We start from the raw sequence: 26,198 nt of genomic DNA, 5'->3' as shown, positions 1-26,198 counted from the left end.
ACTACTTAGCATAATATTATCATTTGTACTGTTACTAATACAAATAATAACTTCTGTGTTTTTATCTGCTAACTACAGCCCATTAAGTGATTTAATTAATTCAGACTTCATTGAACAAACATTCACTGAATGATTGCTGTGTAGGAAGCACTCTTTAACTATATGGGGCAAAAGAAGTGTCTGAGCTCATTATATATGTCTAAAGCATGAAAATCACTCTTTGCCAGTAACTAATGTGGGTAATAATGCCTACTCATTGGATAGTTATGAACATCAAATTTAATGGGGAGCTATGTTGAAGTTCTTAATATAATGTCTGATACAGAGTTGACTCAAAAAATGACAGACGTAATAATACTAATAGCAACAATAATGAGAGAGATGGTGAGAACATGACTGAGGACATGCTTGGTCGCCCTCCAGGTGAGACCAGAATGTGAGTACGTCATAGCTGGTCATGATGTGAAGTGTCACACACACAGCTGTGCGCAGATCGCAGCCGGACTGCAGGGAAGGAACGTGGAAGACTCTAGGCAAAGTAGGCCCCTGTTGGGGTGGAGAGGTGGCGCCCGGCAGGCGGACGGCAGCTTCTCCCACTGATGAGCTAGAGGGGAGAGCAGAAAAAGCAGCCGAGGAGGGGCCCGGTTGTGGGGGGCTCTGTGCTTTTGTACGGACTGTGGACTGAGATCCCTGGGCCCAGGGGGATTACGTTAGAAGCAGGGAGGTCAGTGAGAAGACTCTAGCAACATCCATGGAGAGACTAGAGTCTGGACGAAGGCAGTGGAAGTGGAAATGGAAAGGAAGCTAAAGATGGAAACACATAATATATTTGCGATGGGACAGCCACTAATTGAATATTGGAAGTCTGGGACGACTGCTCGGTCCATGGCCTGGTCTGGGTGGGGTGGGGGTGGGGAGATAAGTCCATTAGCCACCATGAGAAACAGGAACAGGTAGAGCTGTGTATTAAGAAGTCGGGTATATGAGGCGTATGGCTGAAATCAGGGAGAGGGACTCCGAGTAGAAGACCGGGAGTCATCAGCGTTGGGGTCTGCGATCAGGCAGGGAGAGAGGAGGAGGGGAGGGGAGGGGAGGAGAGGAGGAGGGCCGAGCACAGAGCCCTGGGGTACAGGCGCCAAGTAGCTGCAGGTGAGGGGGGGTAGGGGCGGACACTGGAGAGGACTGGCGAGAGAAGCAGAAAGCAGAGCTGTGTGGGAGGGAAGCGAGGCAGGGAAGAGCCTGAGGACGTGGGAATGGTGTTGCTGCCAATATGTTAAGCGGGAGGAGTCCTGGAAAGTGCTTATGGCTTCGCCTCCCTGAGGGCCACTGGAGACCTAGGCCCAGTGCTTGCGTGGTGTGGCGAAGGCAGAGGCCTAACCGCAGTGAGCTGAAGAGAGTGGAGGTGAGAAGGGGAACGGAAGGGTGGACCGGCGTCTCCGAGGAGCCTGGCTGTGAAGGGGGAGGATGGCCATAGATAATGGAACATGCAGGACCGAGGGAGCCCTTTCAGGACGGAAGAGACTCACACCTTGTACAGCTGGAGAGTGACTGGCTGAAGCCACAGGCAAAAGAGGGCAAAGTGGACAGTCCCTGAGCAAGGTCCCTGAGGAAACAGGGAGGGGCACCCCGAGTGTGGAGGAGCAGCAGGCTTACCTGAGACGCAGGTGAGGAGCTCTGGGGCAGGTGCAGAACACTGAGGGGGTAGTGCCTGGTCGTTTCCACTTCGCCGAAGGAGTAGAGGCACTGGGCAGCCCGAGGAGAGAGATGGGGAGCTGAAGGCAGCTGAAGAGGGGGGGCCTGGAATAGCACCAGGGCCCAGCTGCAAGCTGACTTTAGAGTGGCACCAGGATGCGTGGCTGTGGGGCCGGTCCTAGCCCTCTCAGCAGCTCGGGGAGAGCGGGTTCACTAATTCTTCAACCTGTATGCACAAGGCACTGGACTCCCCCTTCCCACTTTATGCCTCAGCTAGTTGGAACTCTTTGTGGTCCCCCTAATGGACCATGGTCACCTTTGCCTTCAAGATGTTGTAGGTTTCCCCTTTTGTCTGCGGTACAGAATCTTTTCCGCCCCTTCTTCCCCTTTTCCAGAATAACTCACAACTTTGTGTCTCCACTTAATCGCTCTCTCCCCAAGGAAGCCTTTGCTACTCTCCTGCTCCCCACTAGGACCTACAAAAAGGGCTCCCTGTTTATAGTCAGAGCACCCCGCTTACCTCTATTGTAACGTTTATCAAAGTCCTGAAGGTGCTTGTGTCCTTGCCTGGCGTGTCACGAGCATGAGTAATCCCCGCACAGCACTTGATCGTGAACCTAATTCAGGTTTGCGTATGCATGTTGGTAATTGCAGTCAGGGGACAGGCAGTCAGAGAGGTGAGAGCAGAGACACTGAACTTGCTCATGGGGCATAAGTACTGTGTAGTCAGGAGTGGACAGGTGGACTCTGAGGAGGGAAGGCTGAACAGACTGGAGATCCCGTTGTGGGCCAAGAGCAGGTTCAGTAGGTGCTGGAAGGTTGATGGATGGGCACTTGTGGCATCACAGAGTAATGGAGGCTGGGGTTTGAGATTTCTAGGGTGGAGCCGTTTAGCATGATGACCATGTCCAGGGCACGGCCATGGGGGTGAGTGGCTGAAGTTGGGGGGAGGTCAGTTTTAAGGTGTCTGAGGTCGAGAAAGTAATGTGTGTATGTACATGTGCTTGGGTAGTAGGGGTGTTGAATGGCCATCCTTGGGGCTCTGAAGCCACCCAATGCAGAGATAGGACATAAAAGGACTGAAAATAACCAAAGGCCGGAAGGGAAAGGTGTGAGGGGTTGGTGGGGAGTCTTGCCTGGGGGATCTGGGAAGATGCTGAGTGTGGCCCGTCGCCACATCACTGGCTACACCGAGAACCACATCCACCTGCTGTAAGTAAGGGCTGTGGCGTCTTCTCTTATCCAAGAAGTGGGGGGCCTGGGCCAGGTAAACTTCAGAGGTTTAGGTGGAAAGTTCTGGGGGGAAGGTAGCACCCCCACCTCTATCTCTTCCCAGCCCTTTTATAAGAAATTGGAACTTTATTTAGAAAAGTAAATGTTTCCCCATTTTGTGAACAGGTTGTTTGGTATGGATGAATGAAACATTAAGATGGGGGAGTCCTGACTGCATCAATTAGGGTGACAACTGCCGTTACTGGGCACACTTGCTATGTCCCAGCCATTGCGTTCGAGCTGTACCTAGACTGTTTCCTTCTCGCCAAAACATTAAGAGAAGGTAATATTTCTATTTCTGGGTGAAGGCTATGAGGCTGAGAGAAAATTTTATCTGCCCGAAGCCATGTGTCCACAGTGGCAGAGCCAGCATTCGAGGCAAGCCTGCCGGCCCCGAAGCCCGTGTGCTAGCTCCATGCGAGCCGTATTTGCGTCCCTGGGTTAGTACAGGTTTGGCGAGAATTAAAACCTGGACAGTAGCGCAGGCCTACCCACTTATGTCCTCGGTACCCCAATTAGTATAGAAAACCTGGAAGCGATGTTGCCGTCACAGGCCGCGGGCTAGGCCTGCTTAGCTGTGCTGTGTGACTGGTGTGGTTTCTGTACTTGGTGTCCTTGTGCCAATGTTAGTTCTAACGCGAGGGGCATTGTGGAGTTGAAGGCAGCACAAACCCAGCGCTGACCCACCTGCTACCTCTTTTTTCTGTCACTACTGAGGAAAGGGCATGTTGGGTTACCACTGGTCCCTGGATGTCTGCAGAGCAAGGGCCAACCTCTATGGAAACGATTATTACTCTCTTAATAAATCTTGTCAATTGTATGAATCCAGGAAAATTAGCCAATAAGAAGCTAACTGAGGACCTGTTTTCTCTAGCAAGAATACCAGGGTTAGAGAAGTCATTGCCTTAATTTGACGAAACCAGCCTTCAGGGTGTAAGCAGGCGGTCAAGTGTAGCGGTTAGGATGGCCCTGGGGTCGGACAGACTTGGGTTCGTGTTTTGGCTCTGTCACAAACTCGCTATGTGGTTTCAGGCAAACTAACCTCTGTAAGCCTTCTTCATCTTAAAATGGAGCTACGAGTACCTAGCTGAGGGTCTTCAGGGGGATTAAATGACTTGATCCATTGAGAGCTCTTAGCACAGGAGACACAGTCATTCAGTGTAACTATCACCACAAATATTGATGTGCCTACTACTGTGCTCCTTCCACTTTGAACACCTAATGCAAGTGACCACTTGAAAATTTAGTAGCAATGGAAACATTGATTTGATGATAGGTATTGGTTTAATCATACGTAATCTGCGTGTGCCTTCAACACAGAATTTTTTAGGGTGCTGGTAAATTTTGGAGGGCTCGGCTCCTGGATGTGTCACATACCGAGGAAGTGCTGGACCTGGCTTGTTTCTTTGGTGACGGAATCCTCCCTGTCCACCTCCCCCGATTTCTTTTGCAGGAGGAATTCGATGGGGTCCTGAGAGAGGAGGTCGTGGCGGAGGCGCTCTACCAGTTGGGGCGCTCGGGTCCTGGGACTGAGCAGGTCTACCTCAATCTGACTTTATCGGTGAGTGTGACAAGATCGCCATTGTCCGGCTACATCTTGACCCTGGTTGGGCCATATCCACTTTTTCTGGTACGCATAGCTTTTACGGTGGCCCCAAGTCCCGGAGCCTTGCATGGGATGGAGACTGGTGATAAGAATTATTTATGTAAATATTAGACATCAAAGAGCCCCGGCCAGTCCAATAATCAGCCTCTCGAATTCCTTTGTTTCATTCCTTCACAGTCTGTTTCTTTCATCTTAAGTGGTCTGTTTTATAGCAATCAATGCCTTCTTTCCAGAAGGTTGAATTTGATTCTGTAAAACTAATCAAAAACTCTCTAAGAGTTTTCTCTCTGATCAGCGCCAGGACTAAAGTTTATGTCTGAATCCAAGAGAACAAAGGGTTTCGGTATCGAGCCCTCCTCCCCGCCCTCAGTGTGTTGAGGAATACGTGGCTCTGAGCTATCCCTCACTTTCCTAAAGATACCTATTATTAACGAAAAAAAGTATTTTTATTCATCAGTTTTCAAGATTTCAGTAGTAGTCTTAGTATAGCCCAGACTCTTGGCACCAATTTTATCATAAGAGCAGAATCCTCGGAGGACTTCAGCTTCTTTCTCATGTTGTTTTCTTCCTTTTTTTTTTATTAAAAAAAATTGTTTTTATTGATTTTTTTTTTTTAGAGAGAGAAAGGAAGGGAGAGAGGAGAGAGAGAGAGAAACATCGACCTCCTGGACACCCCCCACTGGGGATCAAGCCTGAAGCCCAGACGTGCGCTCAGCAACTGAGCCACACCAGCCGAGCCCCAGGTTGTTCCTCTGTAGTCTAGAAAAACAACTTAACTCTTATTGCTTCCTTCCATTGTAAAGCATTAAGCAGTCCTTGGGTAAATGCAGGTACGTAGGTGACAGAAGCGCACTGAAGTTTTGCCGCGGCACCAGAATTGGCTCAAGTGTATGAAATTCACAGTCACACTGTGCAGCCTTGGACCTGAGCTGGTAAACTATCCGGGAAACGCGGGCGCCGCGGCGAGCCCTCCCAGGACAGCACCGGGGGCTCTCATCTCCTCCTGTCCCCACTTGGATCATTTTGCGGATGCCTCCGCCCGCCGGCGATGACGCGCGGGGAGCGCTGTGTGAGCTGCGCCGACAGGCCCTGGAGCGGCAGGCGTTCCAGCAGCCAACACGGCCCCTTTCGATCACTATCCCACTTCGTGCGTAGCGCCATGCCTTCAACTGATCCACCAAAAGAAGCAACTCTTCAAATCTTATCTCAGCTGGATGCGCCGCAGCTTAACTTACTTTGCCACTGACCTCCTTACATGTGCGATACTACATGTTGAATCATTTGCCTTCATAACCTGCCTTACTGAGTACGCTTTCTTAGGGTTGCCTGGGTTAGTGACCCCCCGCCCCCCCAATATCTTAGGCATGTTTCACGTTATTTTTTACTTCCTCCCCTTATTGTGTGTGTGGCTTCTTAGGCCGCAGTGCGGCTCTGTGTCATTGTATTTCTCCTCATGCCACGCACCAGGCCTTGTACATGGACGGCTTCCCGTATTTATTTATTAAACGCTGCTGTTATGATATTCGAGAACTTGCTTATGACGACACTTCAGTGGCTGGCTTTTTCTGACATCACAACATAAACCAGTGATATGAGCCTTTGTTCCAAGGGACCGGACCCCCCTCGAACCCCTGTCAAACTTCACTGGAAGCAACATGTCGTGGAAGGAATGTTACAAAAGGAGCCTGGGACCTGCTTCTCTGTCTCTAACTTGCTGTGTGATTTTAGGCTGTTTACTCACCTCTCTGTACTTCCTGTTCTTCATCTCTAAGTCAGGACTGCTCTGCCCTGGGGATCTCACAGGCTTATTTGATCAGCTGAGGTTATTTCAGGCGAGCTTTGAAAAATACCCCTGTGGGCATGTGGGTGGTATTGTCACTAACGATCCCCTGATTAGGCGTGAACCCTCTTTAACATTTCGTTTAAGTTCTAGGCATTCGCTTTTTCTTCAACCAGATGAAGGCTGTGGCTTTATTACTATTACATGTTTTTTAATATAAAACTCTGCTCTAGAGGTCTTCACAACACCGCTTTAATTTGCTTTTTCATGCTGTATTTGACTTGCTAACAACGCTAATTTTCTAAGCTACTATTTTCTTCAGATGAATGCATTTTTCACGGGCCATACAGTCTGTTTTGCGACCCTATTAGTAGTAGATTTAAGATGTTTGTCCTCTGGCCTCTATTTTATAAAAGAGGCTCTGGATTTGTTTTGTCAGCTGTTGTTTATATAGACGTGAGATAGCTGAGTACTCACCTGTGAAAGCGACGTTAAAGTCTTTTACCCTTTATTTTCTCAGAGTCGTGACTTAATTGACATCAGCATCCTCTGTGGATATGTTCACCTACAGAAGTTGGATCTTTCCGTCAATAAAATCGAAGGTATGCAACTGTCGTTCTAGTAAATGGATGGATCACTGAGTCATTTCAAAATGTAAGCTTTGCAGTATGCGATGTAGTTTAATACTGCAAAACGTGACATAAATGCTGTTGTGGATCCATTTACACATCGAGGCCTGCGCTTTCCATGTAAGAAAGGCGCCCATGGCTGGTGACTGCAGGAAGTCAAGGTCGGGCAGCCTGCAGTGCTGTGGTTGAGAGCAGATGGGTCATTATTTCTTCAGTGCTTCCTGAATATTCCACGATTCCCTTTTCTTTCCCTCTTTTGGCTTATTCAGTGTAGGGGAATTCGTTTTTTGTTTTTTTCCTCTAATGGGCTCTTTCCTTTATTTTGCATTTGCATCAGCATTTTAATCCTGGCCATCTACTTCTGTTCTTGTTTGAGCACGAGGGATTCGCAAGTGAATTTTTCCCTCTATGTTTGCTGTCTCTGTACATTTAGTTGATTCTTTAAACTCTTAAGGTTGACATTTGGAGTTCTGTATGATCTATTTGTTATGACACCTTGTCCACATTTAATGGAATTAGCTACATTTTCTTGAAAGTTTGATCCTTGTTTCTAAGTTTCTGATCTTATTTGAAGTTAAAGTATAGGGTGACCCCCAAAAATGTGTACACATGCATTTTTCTAGAGGTCAATTGATGTTTCTTTCTTTTCAGATTTAACCCACTGGAATTAATAATTTTTCAACATGTGTGTACATTTTGGGGGGATATGTTCACCTACAATTTCTTTTCTTCAGACTTCTGAGGAAGGAAGCAAGTCCTTATTTCTTAAAGCCCTGCTTTCCTCACTGATAATCTTTCAGCTCTCTTTCGTCTGTCTTTCCTGTAACAATTAAACGTTGCTGATATGGTCTTCTCTGGCTCATTGTAAGTTTTTTATTTCACTGACTAAGAAATATTCTATTTTTTCTTAAAATGCTACTGTTTTGAAAGACTTTCACCCCCAATTTTGTAAAACTTTATTAAGAAACATTATAAACATATGAACAAGTGGAGAGACTCTTGTCATGAAAAGTCAAGTCCAAAACTTGCCAGCCCATGGCCTATCCTGCTCCATCTGTACCTCCCTGCCCCCCTCCCCAGGATTATTTGAAAACAAATCTCAGATATCATAGCGTCAAAAAGACTTTTTAGTGTTGCTGGCAGGAGTCTCCCCCTACCCCACACCTCCAAGGTTGGTTGCGTTTACTGGATAAGGAATTCCAGGCCGGTGGGCAGCTTCAGTGCTGACGCCGGGGAAGACTGAAGAGGTGGGCTTCACCCGGCCGTGAGCAAGGAGCCCACCCTTTGGGATGACGCTTTCCTCTTCATCTTTTATGGCCTGTTTTATTAACTCATCAAGTGTTTGAGGACCTACTGTCTATAAAGCACAGGAGATTTTTCGTTTTGTGTAGACTGTGACTGATGAACTGATGTAGACCAGCCTCAATTTGCATCCAAATCACCAGGGGTATAGGGGTGGGGGCTGTTAAAACACCGATGGCTCTGCCCCACCCTCAGGGTTGCAGATTCAGCAGATCTTGGGTGGGAAATGAGAATCTGCATTTCTAGTTAGTTCCCTGGTGAAGCTGGGCCAGGACCACACTTTGGGAACCTTGGATGTGGACATGGGGTGCTCCTGCCATCTGGTGGGCACGGAGGTCCCTACACCAAGCAGGGAATTAATGGGCCTGAGAAAGAAGCCCAGCAACCAGACCATGAATTTCTGTGAGTGATTTGAAAGCACTGGTCGTCTACACAGTATGAAATGTACTTGTCATCTCTTCGTGTCCATCTGAGTGGTAGCTGTGGCTGCTTCAGCTTCAAGACAGATCTACAGCCTTTACCTGCCCACAGAAAGATCAGCGAAAGGGGGGTACAGGGCTTGGTGGAAATTAAGAGACCTGCGACCAATACTGACCGACAAGGAGCTGAGCTCCGGATGGACAGACAGGCAGAACTCGTGAAGCAATGGCCATTTCTCCTTGCTTAGCTCATTAATTCCCACCCAAGGGTTGATGTTTTAATGCATCGTCACTCCTAGGACAGTTTGATTTAAACAGACAGGCCAGAGAAGGGTGTGGTTTAGGCCGGGGAAATGAGTTAGAAACTGGCGGGGAGCTTCCAGCGCCAGCGACTGTGCCCCTGGCCCGGGTCTAGGATGAGAGGAGGGGGCGTCCTCACTGCGGCTCAGGGAGAAGCGAGGTGCTGGCAGCGGGCAGGGGGCCCTCCCCGGCTCCTTCCCGCTGCTCTCTATTCCCGCTCCTGCCCCCTAGGGCAGCGAAAGGCAACGCAGCCCTTCATCTTCTTTTAGTTTCTTTATTGATTTCAGAGAGAGGAAGGGAGAGGGAGAGAGAGGGAGAAACATCAGTGATGAGAGACTCATTGATCGGCTGCCTCCTGCACGCCCCCTGCTGGGGATCAAGCCCGCAACCCGGGCATGTGCCCTGACCAGGAATTGAACTTCTTTCTATCTCCTGGACCCTAGGGCGACGCTCAACCACTGAGCCACGCCGGCTGGGCCATTTATTTTTTACTTATTTATTCACATGTAATTTCATTGGGAGTATTAGCATGACAGCCCTTTCCTTAGTACTTGAGGTTCAGAATATTTACTTGGAATAAAATGCAAAACTCACACACTTGGGCCAATCCAGAATCAAAGTAAAATAATAGCAATAATTTAAATCACTACAGATAATTAATGAGACTTAGGATTAAGTCCAACTAAAACAAAATTCATAGCAAAGAAAGTTCTCTAATTGTGGCATTTTCAGTCTTTCTGAAAAGACCTGATTCTGTTATTTGGGGCTAATTATCAAGGGGATTATCTACGGCTTTAGTTTCTTATCCTTTCCTCTAGGGCTGGAATTTTTGAAGATTTGACTGCTAGAGTGATCTGGGGCACCAAGGAGGCCTCGCTTATTTGTTACCTGGCTGTCCTGGGACAAAGGGGATGGAGGAGGTGGGGAGGCCCTGGGAAGAAAGTTTAGTTACTGGCTCCTGGAGAGTTTTCCACATGCACGTGCGTGTGCGTGTGTGTGTGTGTGTGTATTTCACACACCCTATTCATGTCACTCATCTGGAATAATTAAGAGGTGCTTGCATCTGGTATAATTTTAAAATGTTCTTATGTAACACATGCTGTTTTTAATGACTTTGTCCAATTTTCATTTTATTGGCTCACCTATTGCATCTTTATTTCTCTCCCCAGATTTGTCTTGTGTGAGCTATATGCCTTATCTTCTAGAACTTAATGCTTCTCAGAATAAACTGACTACATTCTTCGATTTCAAGCCACCCAAAAACCTCAAGGTAGACCTTTTCAATATACCCGTTACATATGCTAACTGGTTTGCAAAGTACATTGATAAGCAAAATGTCACTAAAATAGGACCTTCAGAGAGAACGAGAGGTAGGGCCAAATAAAAGGGAGAGGATTTAAACATCATTTATTTTGGAAAAGGGAGATGGTCTGTCAGTGGGTAGCCTTCACAGGAAGCTCTGCTGAAGTCTAGTGTTCACACCACAGAACTAGCTTCCTGCTGTTCCCTCTCCCTCATTTAAATGCTGCTTATTATTTGTGTGTTTTTATTATGGCAGAATAATTTTAATGTGAAAAGTCTGTAAAAACTTCCTGGGGCTCAGATTTCGCCTCCTTGTGCACCCAGCCTTTGGTTTTCCTAGGAAGTGGTGACTTGCGGTCTCCATTCTTACCTCTCTGCAGTGGCCTTTGCATTTCTGGGCAGAATTAACCTCCCTGTGCGCAGTGGGCGGCGAGCAGCTAGCTCCGCTGCAGGGCGCTTAGTCATGACCTTCAGTGTGCACGCAGCTCACCAGGGTTCCCGTGGAAATGAGATTCTGACCAGGAGGCCTGGGTTGGGGCCTGGGAGGGCGATTTCCATCAACCTTCCAGGAGGTCATTGAGTGCTGGTTCCCAGACTTTTCTGCACACCAGTCTCCTGGGGAGTTTTAAAGCCACAATGCCTGGGTCCTGCTGCCAGAGATTCTGGTTCAGGTGACCCAGGGTAGTGATAGGACTTGGGGGCTCTAACGTGCTGACAGATTTGGAAACCAGTGCCTCAGGGCTTAGGATCAGTGTTCCTCTATTGGACTTAAAAATAGAGGACTTCTTCTATATTTAATTTAAAAGTTTTTTTAGGAATGGATATCAACTATTGCCTTTTATTAGCTGCTAGTTTTATTTACAAACCAAGTTAAGTTAGATCCAAAGTATTCTGCTGGCATTTGCACAAATATGAGATCAAGAATCTAACATCCCCCCTACCAGTGAGACACCCTTCTTAATTTTTCTTCTGTTCTTTCACATCACTCCATTTTTATCAGTAGTGGTTTTTCCCCTCTTTGAAATTACAGGGATGCCAGGGTGACATTCCTCTGTCCAGATAACCCACGCGAGGTGCCTGTTCATGCCCGCTGTGGGGCCCCACGGTCTCCAGGTTATCGGGACTTGTCCTGGCAGAGCTGTCTCACCTTTCCTCCTGGCTTTTCCATTCTGCCCTAGGCCCCGGGGACATTGGTCAAGGCCACAGGGTGACCTCTGCCCTGGGAAGAACTTCCTCGAAGTTTCTTCCATTCACACCTTTACCTCACCCTCTCTCAAAAAGTCTCCACAAACGAACAAAAAACTAATCAGATACCCCAGCTTGTTTGTTTGTTTGTTCGTTTGTTTGGAGCAGTTTTAGGTTCACAGCAAAACTAAGAGGAAGGTACAGAGATTTCCCATATTCTTCCTGCCCGCACGCAGGCACCGCCTCCCCGTTATCGGTGCCCCCCCACCAGAGGGGTCCGTTTGTTACAGCCGATGAACCTACATTGGCACAGCACCGTCACCCCAAGTCCATAGTTTACGTTGGGGTTCCCTCTCGGCATACATGCTGGGGTTTGGACAAATGTGAAATGACATGCGCCCATCACTATGCAGGTACCCCACACCCCGTCTTTACGCTCCTAGAAAATAAGAGCAAGTATATCGGCAGCTTCAGAGGAGCGCCGGACGGCCCGAGGAGGGGCTGTGAGCACCCCGTGTGCACCTGGGGGGCGATGGAGGCCTTCGGGTATTTTCAGTGCGTTATCTAACTCCGACCCCCAACAAAGCTGTGAGGCAGCCGAATGGGCCCACTTTATAGATGAGGACACTGAAGTCCAGAAAGGTTAAGTAGCTAATAGTCTTCACTGGGAGGTAGTGGGGCGGGGATTGAACCCGATGTCGGAGACCGAGAACCTGTATCTTCCCAGAACATCAGGCCTGCGCACAATGTCCCACCCTCCTGGGAAGCCCGCTTCCTCCTTCCTTATTCCCTATGAGCCTGTGCCACCACCCAGAGGGCACACACGTCCCAAAGAGCAGGCGCCTCGCTTCACTCGCGTTTCCTGGAGTGTTTGTGCTTTAGTGGGCGAAGGAGGTTCGTTTGGTTTGAGGGGTGCTTCCTGCAAGCTCTGGGAGCCAGAGGAGCTCCCAGGGGGAGGCAGAGCGCTCTCAGCCCTGTAAGGAGTCACCAAACCCCACATCAGAGGTCGCGGGGAGCTTGGCATTGGCACGCAGCCCTGACCGGTGTGGCTGGACACATATCACGAGGAGACACGTGGCACAAGAAATGAAAGGCTTGATGAAAAAGTGCCACTTTGAAGTAAGCTCGGATAATTATAAGTTTATTTCTGGTTTATCGTTAGTATAAGGAAGGAAAAAGTGAGCCTGAAGCTCCGTTCGCATCGTGCCAAGCTGACTTCTGTCGCCCTGACATGCATTTACATAGTTGCAGCTTGTATGTGCATGAAGTTTTGTGCTCTGATCTTTTTACTTAGCACAGTTTAGTTTCCACATTTCTGTTCTTCCCTGGTCCATGCGTGTGTATTTTACTGGCTGTGTATCTAGTCCCACTGCTCTATTGTAATCGACTGAACCAGTTTTCTACTCTTGCCACTTGAGTTGCTGCCAATTTTTCTGTTTTTAAGAATCAATATTTAGAGTTTTTAGTATTTAAAGTATTTAGTTCATTGATAAAATAACCATAGCACATTTTTGGGGGTGGAATTACTGTCTTAAAGGGCACAAGAAGGTAGGCATAGTGCTTATGATATAATTGCTTCATAGTTTCCCAGAAACTGGTTATAAAGTCGCCTGCAAGTGATCAATGCCCTGTTTCAACAAAGTAAGAGTGTTTTTCCTTTTTTTTTAATTAAAAAAAAAAAAAGATCATTTTTGTTTATCCTCTGCCAGTAGGTGACTAATTAAATGAAGCTGTTGAATGTTGTATTTCTGTTACCTCATCTTTTTGAGTGGGAACAGCGGGTGTTGCTGGAAATGCTTTCCTAACACAGTCCATTTTGAGAAGGGTGTTAAGTCGTGATACGACCCAGGGATGAATTAGGAAGATGTTCAGTCGATTACAATTGAGCAGTGGGACTAGATACATAGCCAGTAAAATACACACGCATGAACCAGGGAAGAACAGAAATGTGGGAACTAAACTGTGCTAAGTAAAAAAATCAGAGCACAAAACTTCATGCACATACAAGCTGCAACTATGTAAATGCATGTCAGGGCGACAGAAGTCAGCTTGGCACGATGCGAATGGAGACTATACTGAGATAAAAATAGGAAAGGCAAAGAAGAGAAACAAGATATGCTATAAACTAAGTGAATGCAGTTCTCTGGCCATTAGAGAATCGGAAGGAAGTGGTGGTGAGGGGGAAACCGAGGTAAATCCTGAAGGAAGATCAGGAAAGTTGAAAATAAATGCCGAAAAGGAGAGAGTCGCTGCAGGAACTGAGTGTTTGGGTCGTGGAATGTCTGCTCGGCCCCCAAGGAAGGGGTCTTCGTAGGATCTCTCAAAGGATCCCAGTTAGACAATGATGAAAGGGGGAAATATTTTCGCTTTAGTGTCTTTTCAATGAAGAATTCTAACCCTACACCCAGAAACGCATTCTTACTGTGCATTTACTTGTTGTGGTTAAGATGAATGAAAAATAAAGTATGACTTATCGGTTCTTTTTCTCTTCAGAAGGTGGATTTTTCCTGCAACAACATTTCTAAAATGTGTGATTTGTCGGCATACCAGGCTCTCACGAAACTCATTCTGGACAGTATCCTTTGATAAGTAAAGGGGAGCATTTGGTTAACAGACCCATTACTGAGCATGTGCAGATGGCATGGGATAGTGCCAGAGAGGCAGTTTACTAGGGATGTGTGACTCGTTTAAAGAATGAAGAATTAATAACCACAAAGAGGGAAAGGTGTTTTATTTACCAAGGATAAGGCTGCAAGCCAGAGCTTAGCGAGAGCATTCTGCACCTGAAGAGCTAAGCGGGACGGCCATTCCGATCAACGCAGGCGGAGTTTAATTCTAGAATCAGATAAGAAGTCCAGTTTTATCTGACTCCTTTTCAAGTGTACTTAAACTTGCACCCTATTTCATATAAATTCAGTATCTGAAAATCCAGATACGGCCGTAAGGAAAATTATTATGTCTTTTACAAAAGAATTCATACTAATCTCCCTTTAAATAGCAAGCTTCTCTGGTGTATTTAAAATGTGCTTTCACTTAAAAAAGAACAACTTTTGATTTGCAACCAACTTCAGGAACAGGTCTGTTGCACGCGAACAGACTGCCTACCCTCAGCTGCGCACTCCAGCTTCCAGAGCCTCAGGGGTGAACGGGGCCTGTGAATTTAATGAGCTCGAGCCTCTTCTTTACGCTGGGGACATCAGCCTCTGGGCGATGAGGGGCAGCGCCCTCCCTTGCCCAGGGAGCCTCTCTCTAGCCACCTGGGGGTTTTCTGGGCAGAGAGGGTTGAGCGGGTGCCCCAGGCGCCCCATCCCAGGGGTGGCGCAGCAGCGAGGCCACATCACGCCCGTCGGGAGGCCGAGATGGGGGAGAACAGAAGGTACATTTTCTTGAAGACGTACTTTGTAGGAAAAAAACCTTTCTTCACATTTGGTGGAACGCTTAGAACATAGGACCACGCCCTCTAGGACTTCTGTGTGCAAATGAGCGATTAGTGGACAAAAGTTAAGAAATCTAAAAACGCCAAGGGTTGGGGAACGTGTAGATCAAAGGGATCTCTTTTTACGTTGCTCATGGGTATGAAGTCGGTTCAAGCACCTTGGAGGAGAATTTGATACTGTCTTGGAAAGTTGAACATCCAGATCCCCTGTGACCTAACATTTTCATTTCCCACATGTGGGAAGTGTAGCGTCCTTGTGCCTGGAGGCTTGTGTGTCAGTTAACAAGGCTCAGAGCAGCATCGTGTGTAACAGCAGACGTCGGAACAGGCCAGATGCTCATGGGTGAGAGAAAGCTAAGTTGTGCTTTGCTGATACACTGGCATATTATACAGTAGTGAAAATGAGTGAAGCACATTTGAGCAGTAGGAGAGACCCGAGTAAACTAAATATAGTTTAGGTATGAAACCAATGGGAAAGGGAAGGGGAAAGAGACAGTTCAGCACAGCGGTTCTCTCCGAGGGGGGACCCCAGGGTGGGGCGGGGGAGGTGTGCAGAGACGGGTGAGTAAGTTCCTGCTCATGTTCTACTTCTTGGGTTGGGGGTGGGGTGATGGTGATGGTGTTTTCAAGGGTATTCATTATATTTTTCAAAGTAAATAAAAAGCAGGCCACCTGTGGACCAATGATGTACCTATGTCAGTTAACACGTTTAAAAGCCTGAAAATTATAAATTAATTTCTTTGAAAACAGTTATTTACCAAGCTTCAAACGTCAGCTGTGTCAGAATCCCCTGGAGGGTTCGTTAAGACATCTTGCTGGCCCGTCCTCAGAGCTGCTGATGGCGTAGGTCTGGGGTTCCGCGTTTCTAGCAAGTTCCCGGGTCGTGCTGCTGTTGCCGGCCTGAGGACCGCACTGAGAGCCCAGCTCTGACCCGGTCAGTCCTCTCTGTCAGACGCAAGGGATGCCCTTCTAGTCCGATCGCTCCGAAACTTGACTGCTGTCTTTTTTATACTTTTTATATCTGTTCAAGCTTTCCTCAGTGGGCATATATGACTTCACTACTTGAGGGAAAAAGTGCAACTTTCTTTAAAATGAAGTTAAAGTGTAATTATCAATATAGAAAACATAACAGAACAATTATTTAAAAACAAAGTAGTTAATAAAGCTAGTAATACCGATAATGTAATTATAGTAGATTAACTATATTAATACCTCAGAATGAGTTAACTCAGTTGAGTCACTATCGACTTTGTAGTTTATTTTATTATGCTGTTCTGTCCTTTCATATGTGCATAACTGATGATTAATTGATAATCAGCCTAAATAGCAAGATGATAAACTTTGCCAAGTGTACGTAAATTTATTTATCCTTGAGAAAGGATGCAATTTATTCTTTACCTGTAAATCCTGACTGGTTGGTCATTGGAATTTACGATTATAGAATTATGAAATTTAAAAATAATTCTTAGAATTTTTAAAGCCAGACAGGATTTTAGAGACCATCCAGCACTGACCATTATTTTATGGAGAAGGAGCCCGAGACTCAGGGAGGTTCTCTGTCCGAGATTATTTGGAAAATGGTTGAACTGAGGCTCGTCTTCTGAATTCCATTGTTTTTCCCATGTTGCCGCCATTGAGTGATTACCCTGTTACCACCTCGCCGTTTGAAGGGTGCGCGTGTTTCATTTCTTAGAGGGTTTCACTCCCATCGGGAAGGACACTTTTCCCTGGAAGATGATATAGACCTTTCGAGACTGGTTTGATGAAAGCCATCATTGCAGGCCTCCCACTAAGAGAATCGTGATGGATTTCCAATATTTCTGGTAACTGTGTGTCCACCCGAACCATATTTTTTGATCACAGACACATGAATAAGAGTGAATGCTGAACTAGTGAATAATTCATGTCAAGCGCTGTGAACTGCTGACAGCACCGCCAAAATGTAAAAATATATTATTGGGCTTTTCCCTGCTGCGCGGTTCCGCCCGTGTGCCTCTGGGCTCTTTCGCTCAGTTTCCTCAAGGGTCTAAAATTCCAGTGGAGGAGGTTTATTCACAGAACGAAAAGCTCAGAGCTGGAATCCAATGTGATAATTTGGGGTTCTTCGAGTCTTTTTCCTGATAGTGGCCTTTGAAAATTAAAACATACCTAAGAGGATTAACCCAGTAAGCCAATTCATTGTAATAGTTTAGTGACTTATCAGATTATATTTCTTCTTACCCGAAAGTCCCAAGACCTAAGAAAGAACAGGAAAGAATAATGTTAGGAGAAAGGGCAAGTGCTGTTTCGTAAAGGTTCTTAAAATAAGAAAGCGGGCGATTGGGGAGATAAAGGTGTCCCTGAAAGCAGGCTGTGAGCTCAGAGCTCTGTGTGGCCCGTGGGGACTGTTGGACCGTCCTGCACATTGACCGTGACCATCGCTGGTGGTCACACGAGGAGACTGGGAGTCACTAGGCGGGAAAGCTGCTGTGCCACTGTAGAAAATACTCCTCACTCAAGAACCTCCGTAATTGATGGTGCCTGAAATTCCTGGACGCCTAAAGGGGAATGAAGAGTTGGGAAACAGACAGTTTTTCTGAAATGAGCATGTTTCTCGGTAGAGCTGCTCGGTCAGTTCCTCGCCGCCGGGCCCCCGCTGTGACGGTGGTGGGAGCCGCAGGACCCAGGGTTGTGGCTGAAGGAGGCCTGTGTTGCTCCTCCTGCCCGCAGTGCTGCCGTCGGGCAAGGGGACTTGCCACCCTAGTCAGAGGTAGTCGGCTGGATGCACCGAGGGAGCTGTGTTTAGCCTCTAGTGTCTTGGGAAATTACCGTGTGCACAGTAAACAAGCTTCCTTTTCATTTCCCATGATCTCGTCATAGGTTCAGGATTCCTGTTTTCTCGTTTGTTTTGGTTGCTGATCCTTGCCCGAGGATATTTTTTCCATTGATTTTTAGAGAGAGCGGGAGGGAGGGAGGGAAGGGGAGAGGAGGAGAGGGAGAGAGAGCGAGAGAGAAACATCAGTGTGAGAGAGCTGCGTCGATTGGTTGCCTCCCGCACACACCCCAACCTGGGCCGGCCATGGAGCCTGCAATCCAGGGATGTGCCCTTGACCGGGAATCTACCCGGGACCCTTCAGTGCGTGGGCCATGCTCTAACCACTGCAACACCGGCCAGGGCCCGTTTCCTAGTTTTCTGATCCTCTCCTGCTTCCCACGGGATTGCTTCCTGGCTCAGCTACCCGCAAGCATGTGTTGTGTGTACCCTTTGTCATAATTCAGAGTGTCTTCATTTCGGCTGGGGCACAGCCACCAGGACACTAGTGCTCCTGAAATAGGACCTAAGAACTATTGCTCCCTGTGCTAGACCGAGACAGATGGCACTGGAAGGTTTTCTTGCCAGAGATTGCCTCTTCCGAGGACATTTTATTTCATCTGGCTGTGTGAGAGTTTAACCTCCCATCTTCTACATTTCACACCCTGTGTTACCGTCCATGCCTGCAAAGGCCTGGTCTTGGGTTTAGCAATAGGATGATTATTTAAATAACCAAAAAGAATGGAAGCAGAGAGGAGCGGAGCTTGGCGAGCCTGACGTCTATTTGCAGAGCTATCCTGGCAGGAAGCTCTGCGCAGGTAGATTTGAAAATGGGTATTGACCACAAGCAGAACTAGGTTTCCGCCTAACAGTCAACTCTGAATGGAACCAGTGAAGACAATCTAGGAGTTTCTGGTTCATTCGGCAACATTTGCTCCTCGTTGCTTCTAGTTTCCTAATTTACCTTTTTCTCTGGCCTGGTTCTTTTCAGAATCAATCCTGGCCTTGAATCTTGCATTTCATGCTGTTGGCCAAGTGACAGAGGATGGGATTCCTTGGCCTCACGTGCTTGCAACTCAGGAAGGGCGACAGTGCCCCACACTTGTGGGTGCTTCATGGCGCATGCAACTCAGTCGCACCATTTCCCAGCTTTTCCTCATGATCTAACTTTGGGCCTTCAGGGCCGCCTGGTGTTATCTTCACTTTGCAAGTGACGCATCTGAGCAGAGAGAGGTCAAATCACATAACTCATAAGTAGAGTTAGGATAACTACAAATAATTACGAGGTGAAACGTATGCTTTTGTGATGCTTACGATCCCTTCCTTTCCTTTTGACAAATTGATTCTGTGGCTGTTGACCCTGATTCATGGATGGAGATGGCTGGGGGGTTAGAAATGGAACAGAAAAGCTTTCAAGAAGTGGTCTGTGTAGAGTGGATACCAAGACGTGGAGATCCTGTGACATATTTACGGCCAAATCCCCTCCAGGGTGGCTGCATCCTAATGAACCTCTCGCCCAGCGGTGTGAACGTATCTGTCCTTTAGAACCTTTACGGTGTGTAGCCTTTCACGTGTTTGCTAAGCTGATGGTCGGAGAATGGCTCCTTGTCTTAACCTGTATCTTCTGACCACAGGTGAAGTGTCTTTTCACATGTTTCTTAGCCACTCAGATCTGCTCTTCTGGGAACTTCCTGGGAATCTCCTGATCGTATTCTTTCTTCATTTTCAGTTGGGTTGTTTTCGTATTTCCCCCTATTTGTTTACGGCCACTTTATGTATTCTAGATGGCAGTCCTTTGTCTACTATAGAGGCTGTGAATGTGTTCTTCCAATCTATCATTTGTACCTACTAATGTGATTAAAAAGAAATAAGAAAATGAAGTTATGTACCAAAAATAAATACTGAAGACGTTGGTTGAATGTGAATGTTAAAAAAAAGTAAAAACAAAAGCGGAATTTGACATTGCGCCTAAAGAAAGGCGGGGCCTAGGAAGGAGCTGGAAAGTAGTGTGAAGAAAAGACACTCCGCCGAGTAGAAGAGTTGCCGGTGCATCCCAGAACCACTGAGAATGTTCACCCGGCAGAACTGGAGAATTCTCATCGGGTTATAAAGGGGATGAAACTGACTGAATAGGTTTTGTGTAAAGTGAAGAACCTTAAATGCTAGAGTGAGGAATTTGGAATTAATCCTATGAGAATTTTTTAATTGAAGCATACTATCCAACCAGTATTTTGAAAAAAATTAACCTAACTACAGTGTGTAAGGTGACTTGGGGACAGGATGCTGCAGGTACCCATCGGTGCTAAAGCTTAATTAAGTTGGCAGAGGAATGAATGAAAAGGAAGGGAATAATTAAAGAGATGTTTTGAAGCAAAAAATGCCAGGTTTAGAGACTGATTGGCTGCCCTGAAGCTTACAAGTGGCTGAGAAAACGGTGATGCCTCGGCCTACTCGGGAGGGAAAACTGAGCTTTGGTGGGACAATGATATCACATCCTAGGAATTTGCCAAGGGGATCGAGGACAGAGAGAGGCGAGAGGATCCAGTGACTTGGAGATGACAGTTTTAGGTGCCCACAAGGGTGGCACACAGGAGATAAGTTAACATTTTAGCAGTGAATAGAAACTTAGTGAATGAGGAAATTAAGGCAGAGTTCTGGCTTCGTTTGCTTTAAAGAGACGAGAAAGGGCCGTTCCTACCGCCTGCTGGCTGCCGGGGCTGTCGCCCAGGCTGTGGCCCCGGCTGTGGCCCAGGCTGTGGCCCTGGCTGTGGCCCTGGCTGTGGCCCAGGCTGTGGCCCAGGCTGTGGCCCTGGCTGTGGCCCAGGCTGTGGCCCAGGCTGTGGCCCTGGCTGTGGCCCAGGCTGTGGCCCAGGCTGTGGCCCTGGCTGTGGCCCAGGCTGTGGCCCCGGCTGTGGCCCAGGCTGTGGCCCTGGCTGTGGCCCTGGCTGTGGCCCAGGCTGTGGCCCAGGCTGTGGCCCCGGCTGTCGCCCAGGCTGTGGCCCCGGCTGTGGCCCAGGCTGTGGCCCAGGCTGTGGCCCTGGCTGTGGCCCAGGCTGTGGCCCAGGCTGTGGCCCTGGCTGTGGCCCAGGCTGTGGCCCTGGCTGTGGCCCTGGCGGTGGAGGGACAGCTGCTGCGCGGGCCTCCCCGGGCGGCCGACCCAGAGTCCCGTCTGCGTCGGGCACCTGGAGGCACCGAGGAGGCGGCTGGGAGCCCCTCTGCAGTTTCTTTCCCCACCGACTAAATGAGTCACGTGCAAATGTGACCAAGCACACTCAGAAAATATGCCTTTAAACGTTCATTTTAAGCCCTGCTGGTATTAACTTCTGTATGAAAACTGTGTTTCAACACCTGCTGTTTACGCTACACTGGCACATAATACTGCTCTGTTTTCCCTGCTGTCTGATTGAACACCGATTCTTTCTTCTCTAAAGTGTTTTTAACAACATTTTCCTTAAACGTAGTCCTGGTACATAGGCAACGAGATAGAAGAAATCAGCGGTTTAGAGCTGTGCAGCAATCTCACTCACCTCAGCCTGGCCCAGAACAAGATCACAGCCATCAACGGCCTGGGCACGCTGCCCATCAAAATACTCTGCCTGGTGAGTCCAACAAACAGGGTTATTCTTTAGAAGTCCTAGTTAACATTTTAGTGAATGTTTGAATTATAATTGTTTAGGAAATTTCGGCTTTATAAAGAGAGAATTCCTTAATGGTACAATACTGTCTTCAGTTTCGTTTGCTCCTTTCATATCTGTGTGTGTGTGTGTGTGTGTGTGTGTGTGTGTGATCTATATTTTATGCTAAAGGGAAATGATTTTCTAATTTGTTATCCAAATTCAATTTTTCAGAGGTTTGACTTATTACATTGAGAAAGAAAGGTATACTTGTAACAATTATTTAAAAATACATTTTATAATGTCTTATTGGTGAAATAACATTTAAGCATTATATTTATTGCTGTTAACACTCTTACTTTCAAATGATCCACAAGATGGGCACTGAATTTTTGCAGTCTTTTTATATTAATATATGCTAGTCCCCCCTTCTAACAACCAGAATTAGGGCTGAGAATAAATAACGGTTCCAATGAGAGAGTTTAAACTTGTTTTTTCCCCATAGAGAGCACTCCTCTTTTGCTATATAACATGCTGTGTGACTGTGGCTCAATGAAGACAGAATTTACAGAAGAAATCAGCAGGATCATAATAGTGCCAAATACACAGTATTTTTGATATAACAGCATAGCTCACTAATTTGGGGCTGATCATACAGTTTTTGGCTTATCTGGGATTTTTTTCGTCTCCCTTCCCCCTTCCTCCTACTCCTTAACCTAGATGGCTTTGCTATTTGTTATCATACCTGTCACAGGTGGGCAGGGGGGATACTAAGCCATGAGGCTGGTAGCCTGTTAAATTCTTATGCCAACTACCCCACAGGAGTGTTGAGCTGTTGTTTGAAATGACACCTGGAGTTTTCTGCAGAATTTTGACATACGCCGTATACCATCCCTGACTTACTTAACCGCAGAGAGCTGGTGGATGGCCCTGTGTTAATTCCCCCCCCCCCCAGCTTGGAGATGAAGTGTGTTTTTAGGACCCTTCCTTCCTTCCAGGGAGTTAGGTGAGGGGAAAGTACTGGTTCCCAGTACGAGGATGGAAATGAGGCCCGGGAAAGGTTTAATCATCGCCCCAAGGCTGCATGTTTTCTGCCCACTAAGGCATACTAGCAAAGCATAAATGAAAACGAACTTGGTAAGTTGGATTGCAAATTTAAGAATTATTTTTAAAAATCACGTTTCAAAGTTGTGACAATTTGAAGAATTATTGGCAGCCTGTACTGTTCTGTGTGTAGCTTACCCTTTCTTTACATAGCTTTTCTGTTAACGGCATTCCCATTAACTCTAAGTGGAGAAAGAGCTCTGGGGTGTGCTTAAGGGAACGAGGGGTGAACTCGTTAGTAAGAATAGTAGATAGCTCTGGCCGGTGTGGCTCAGTTGGCTGAGCGTTGTCCCTGCGCCTGAAGCTGCAGGTTCGATTCCCGGTCAAGGCACATGCCTGGGCTGCGGGCTGGATCCCGGCAGTGGGCGTGCAGGAGGCAGCGGGTCAGTGTTTCACTCTCACATCCATGTTTCTCTCTCCCTCTCCCTTCCTCTCTCTAAAAATCAATTTTAAAAAACAAAACAAAAGAAGAACAACACATAACACTTTCTCCCTAAGACTTTGTTTCAATAACTAAAGAAGTAATCCATGTTGACAGTTTCATGTCGCAGGTAGCTTTTAGAAAAAAGGTAAGAGACTTATTTTTTTCTGCAAACGGATTAGGTGGATTTTTCCCAGTCCCTGCCCCCCGCCCCTACCCAAGATGAACTAGAAAATCCAGGCTATGCCATCATTAATTTTTCTTAAAGTTTTTGAGAATAGGAAGGTTTTTTTTCCCCTCCATATGTTAATAAAATCTATAAAGTAAAATGATACACATTCGTTTCAACAGTTTTTAATGCTTTTATTTTTTTAATTTGTGGGGTCAGAAAACCAATTGCTTTATTATTGAAAATAATTTATTTTATGATTTAGAAAAAAAAGAACAATTTACTATACACACCAATAGTTAATTGTCTACCATCAGCTTTTGCGGTAAACGTAGCTCTTGTGGCAGCCACCTCCCTTAGCAAGTAAGGACAGTGCACAAGTAACTGAAGGCTTGTAGGGACCCCCACAGCCCTCACGCTGTGAAGCGATTATATTTAGAATGTTGCAGAAAACAAAGTGTATGTGGAAATTACAAAAATCAAGTGGTTTATTGTGATGCTGATGAAAGAACTGTATTACATTTTAAAAAAAAAATAAGTCTTTATTGATTTCAGAGAGAGGAAGGGAGAGGGAGAGAGAGAAACATCGATGATGAGAGAATCATTGATCGGCTGCCTCCTGCATGCCCCCTACATGCCCCCTATTGGGGATAAGCCTGCAACCCGGGCATGTGCCCTGACCAGGAATCAAACTGCCATCTCCTGGATCATAGGTCGATGCTCAACCACTGAGCCACACCAGCTTGGCTACATTTTATTTCTAAAGATAAACATGGACTTATGCTGTTGTTAGGCATTAGATTATGCAATGTAAAGAACTTATATTACCTAGTTTTGTCTGTCCTACTGATTTGAATGGTCATCTTGCTTTAACTTTAGTGAAAGTATTATATTCTGAGTCTTCCAGCTGAAAAATTGGGATTTCTTTCTGGGCTGTATGTATATATGTTTAGGGTGGTGAATGATGGAAATGGGGGGTGGGCCGGACAAGAGTGGCTTACTGACTTTTAGAGATTTGGGGCAGTGTTCTGAATGAAACTTGTCATTACACCTTTTCCTATAGAGGCCTTTAGGACATTGTCTTTTATCCATTTCAGAGCCATAACCAGATTGAGAAGATCACGGGTTTGGACGAACTGAAAGTCCTGCAGATCGTGGACCTGTCCCACAATCAGATCAGCAGCCTCCAGGGCCTAGAGAATCACGACTTCCTGGAAGTGATCAACCTGGAGAGTAACAAGGTAAGGTCCTGCCCCACGCGTGCCGGCTCCCGTGTCCACGAGGAGCACACATCTGGACCTGCTATTGGTTGCTCAAGGGCTGTCACATCAAATGCCAGCCCAGAAACGTCATTCTGGAAAACCTGGAGCAGTAGCTGAAGGACAAAAAAGAAATAAATACTGTACTTACAAGTCTTAATTTTTGAAAATTTGATGATTCCACATTACATGGTTTTAAACGTTTCAACTGCAACCAAGTGCACGTGACCTGAGGTAAATGTGTCCCTGTGAGGTTTTGTGCAGAAGGAGAGCGATAGGAATGCCTGAAATGTCAACACGGGGAAGCTAGACGGGGGAGTGGCCGCAGGCTGTGCCGCCCACCCTGCCACTGAAAGGAAAGAGGCACAGGGAGTGAATCCTCACATCCCGTGGAATACAGTGGTGCCTCGGTTTTCGAATGTAATCGTCCTGGAAGCCTGTTCGAGTTCTGAACCGTTTGAAAACCGACAGCTGAGCCTCAGGATCTCGCCCTCAGCGGAAGCCGTGGGGCATGTTCGACTTCCGAGGCGTGTTCGAAAACCGAAGCATTTCCTCCCGGGTTTACGGCGTTCGTGACCCCAAATGCTCGTCAACGGAGACGTTCGAAAACCGAGGCATCGCTGTAATCGTGCATGTTGCCCAGCTGTATGAGTTGGGGATTGGACTTACTCAAATTTATGCATCTGGCTTAATGTATACGTTATGTCACAAGTTATATAAATTAGCTTTCACTCTTGATTGTACTTTATTTTTAATAAAGCAGTTGAACTTCTAATCCTGGTGTATTGAGCTGGTACCTATTTCTGATTTCTTAGGCAGTAAGGTCTGCATTGTGACTTTATTCATACTGAGTATTTCATCACGCTTGAGAAAGATTTCTAAGGAAGTTGAATGTTTGTTTCCTCCTGAAAATGAAAGTTTGCTGACCCTGAAGGAGACGTTGGTCCTACTTGGGGTGAGATGTGATGCTGTGGAGACCTGTCTCTGTTCAGCCATGACGGTGTTCATCAGAGTCTGGTGGCTCTTTCTCCAGTGAACTTCCATCTCTGTTAGGTTTTTATTTTTATTATTTTTTTATTGATTGATTTTAGAGGGGGGAGAGAGAGAGAGAAACAGAACCTTTGATTTGTTGTTCCCTCATTTATGCGCCATCAGTTGATTCTCGTATGTGCCCTGACTGGGGATCGAACCTGCAACCTTGGCGTATCAGGATGGTGCTCTGACCAACTGAGCTACCCAGCAGGGCATCTATTAGGTTTTTTAAAAATCAAGAAAAGGGAGTCTTTATGTCCGGGAAGAAGTAGATATTTAATTACAGACAAAACTGTTCCTCCTCACTTTCACTTGATTCATGTTAAATTGTTTTGTCAGCTTCTAAAGTTAATTCTGATGGACAACTTTTGTTCCTGTGCCGTGTGTCTTATGAAGTCAGCATCGTCTCTCTTTCATATGGTTTTAGTTTCTTTTCCATGAAATTGCCATTAGCATGATTCTCATGTATATATGGAGAATGTTGGGAAGGTGCTCCCAACTCAGTGCTCCCAGGATTCAGGAAAAGCAGCGAAGGTGATACTAATAGTAGCAATTACAGTCATCAAATAATTGTGATATGCACTGAATACTATGCACAAGGCACTGTTCTAAGCACTTTACATGTACTTCATTTCATCTTCTATAACCCTATTATTATTGCTACTGGGATGTAGAGAGGTAAGTAACTTGTCCAAAGTTGTTTATCTAGCAAATAACAGAGCCAGGATTGAAATATAGACTGGTTTGCCCCTAGAGCCAGTGCTCTTCACCCTGCAAGATAATCCAGTGAATGAAATGCTAATGGCCCGCCTTTCAGAAAAGTGGATGGTGGAAATGTCCTGGAAGAGTGTTTTCTGATAAAAATATAATGTGAGCCCGGCTGGC

At 46.5% G+C, this 26,198-nt stretch overlaps 1 protein-coding gene across 2 annotated transcripts in view; it reads left to right on the top strand.

Annotated features, from left to right (window-relative positions):
- The window catches only part of LRGUK (leucine rich repeats and guanylate kinase domain containing), a 92,652-nt gene that overhangs the window by 2,382 nt on the left and 64,072 nt on the right, over positions 1–26,198 (top strand). For both annotated transcript variants that reach the window (XM_081146472.1, XM_081146471.1), the window contains exons 2-7: positions 4,418–4,525; positions 6,871–6,952; positions 10,170–10,270; positions 13,981–14,062; positions 21,189–21,313; positions 24,120–24,263. In XM_081146472.1, coding sequence (XP_081002598.1) covers positions 4,418–4,525; positions 6,871–6,952; positions 10,170–10,270; positions 13,981–14,062; positions 21,189–21,313; positions 24,120–24,263 — 642 coding nt within the window. The remainder of the gene's footprint in view (positions 1–4,417; positions 4,526–6,870; positions 6,953–10,169; positions 10,271–13,980; positions 14,063–21,188; positions 21,314–24,119; positions 24,264–26,198) is intronic.

The sequence above is a fragment of the Miniopterus schreibersii genome (assembly GCF_964146895.1).
Source record: "Miniopterus schreibersii genome assembly, chromosome: 9".
NCBI classification, from domain to species: Eukaryota; Metazoa; Chordata; class Mammalia; order Chiroptera; family Miniopteridae; genus Miniopterus; species Miniopterus schreibersii.
Note: the sequence above shows the minus strand (reverse complement) of the source record. Positions and strands in the feature narration are given on the sequence as shown.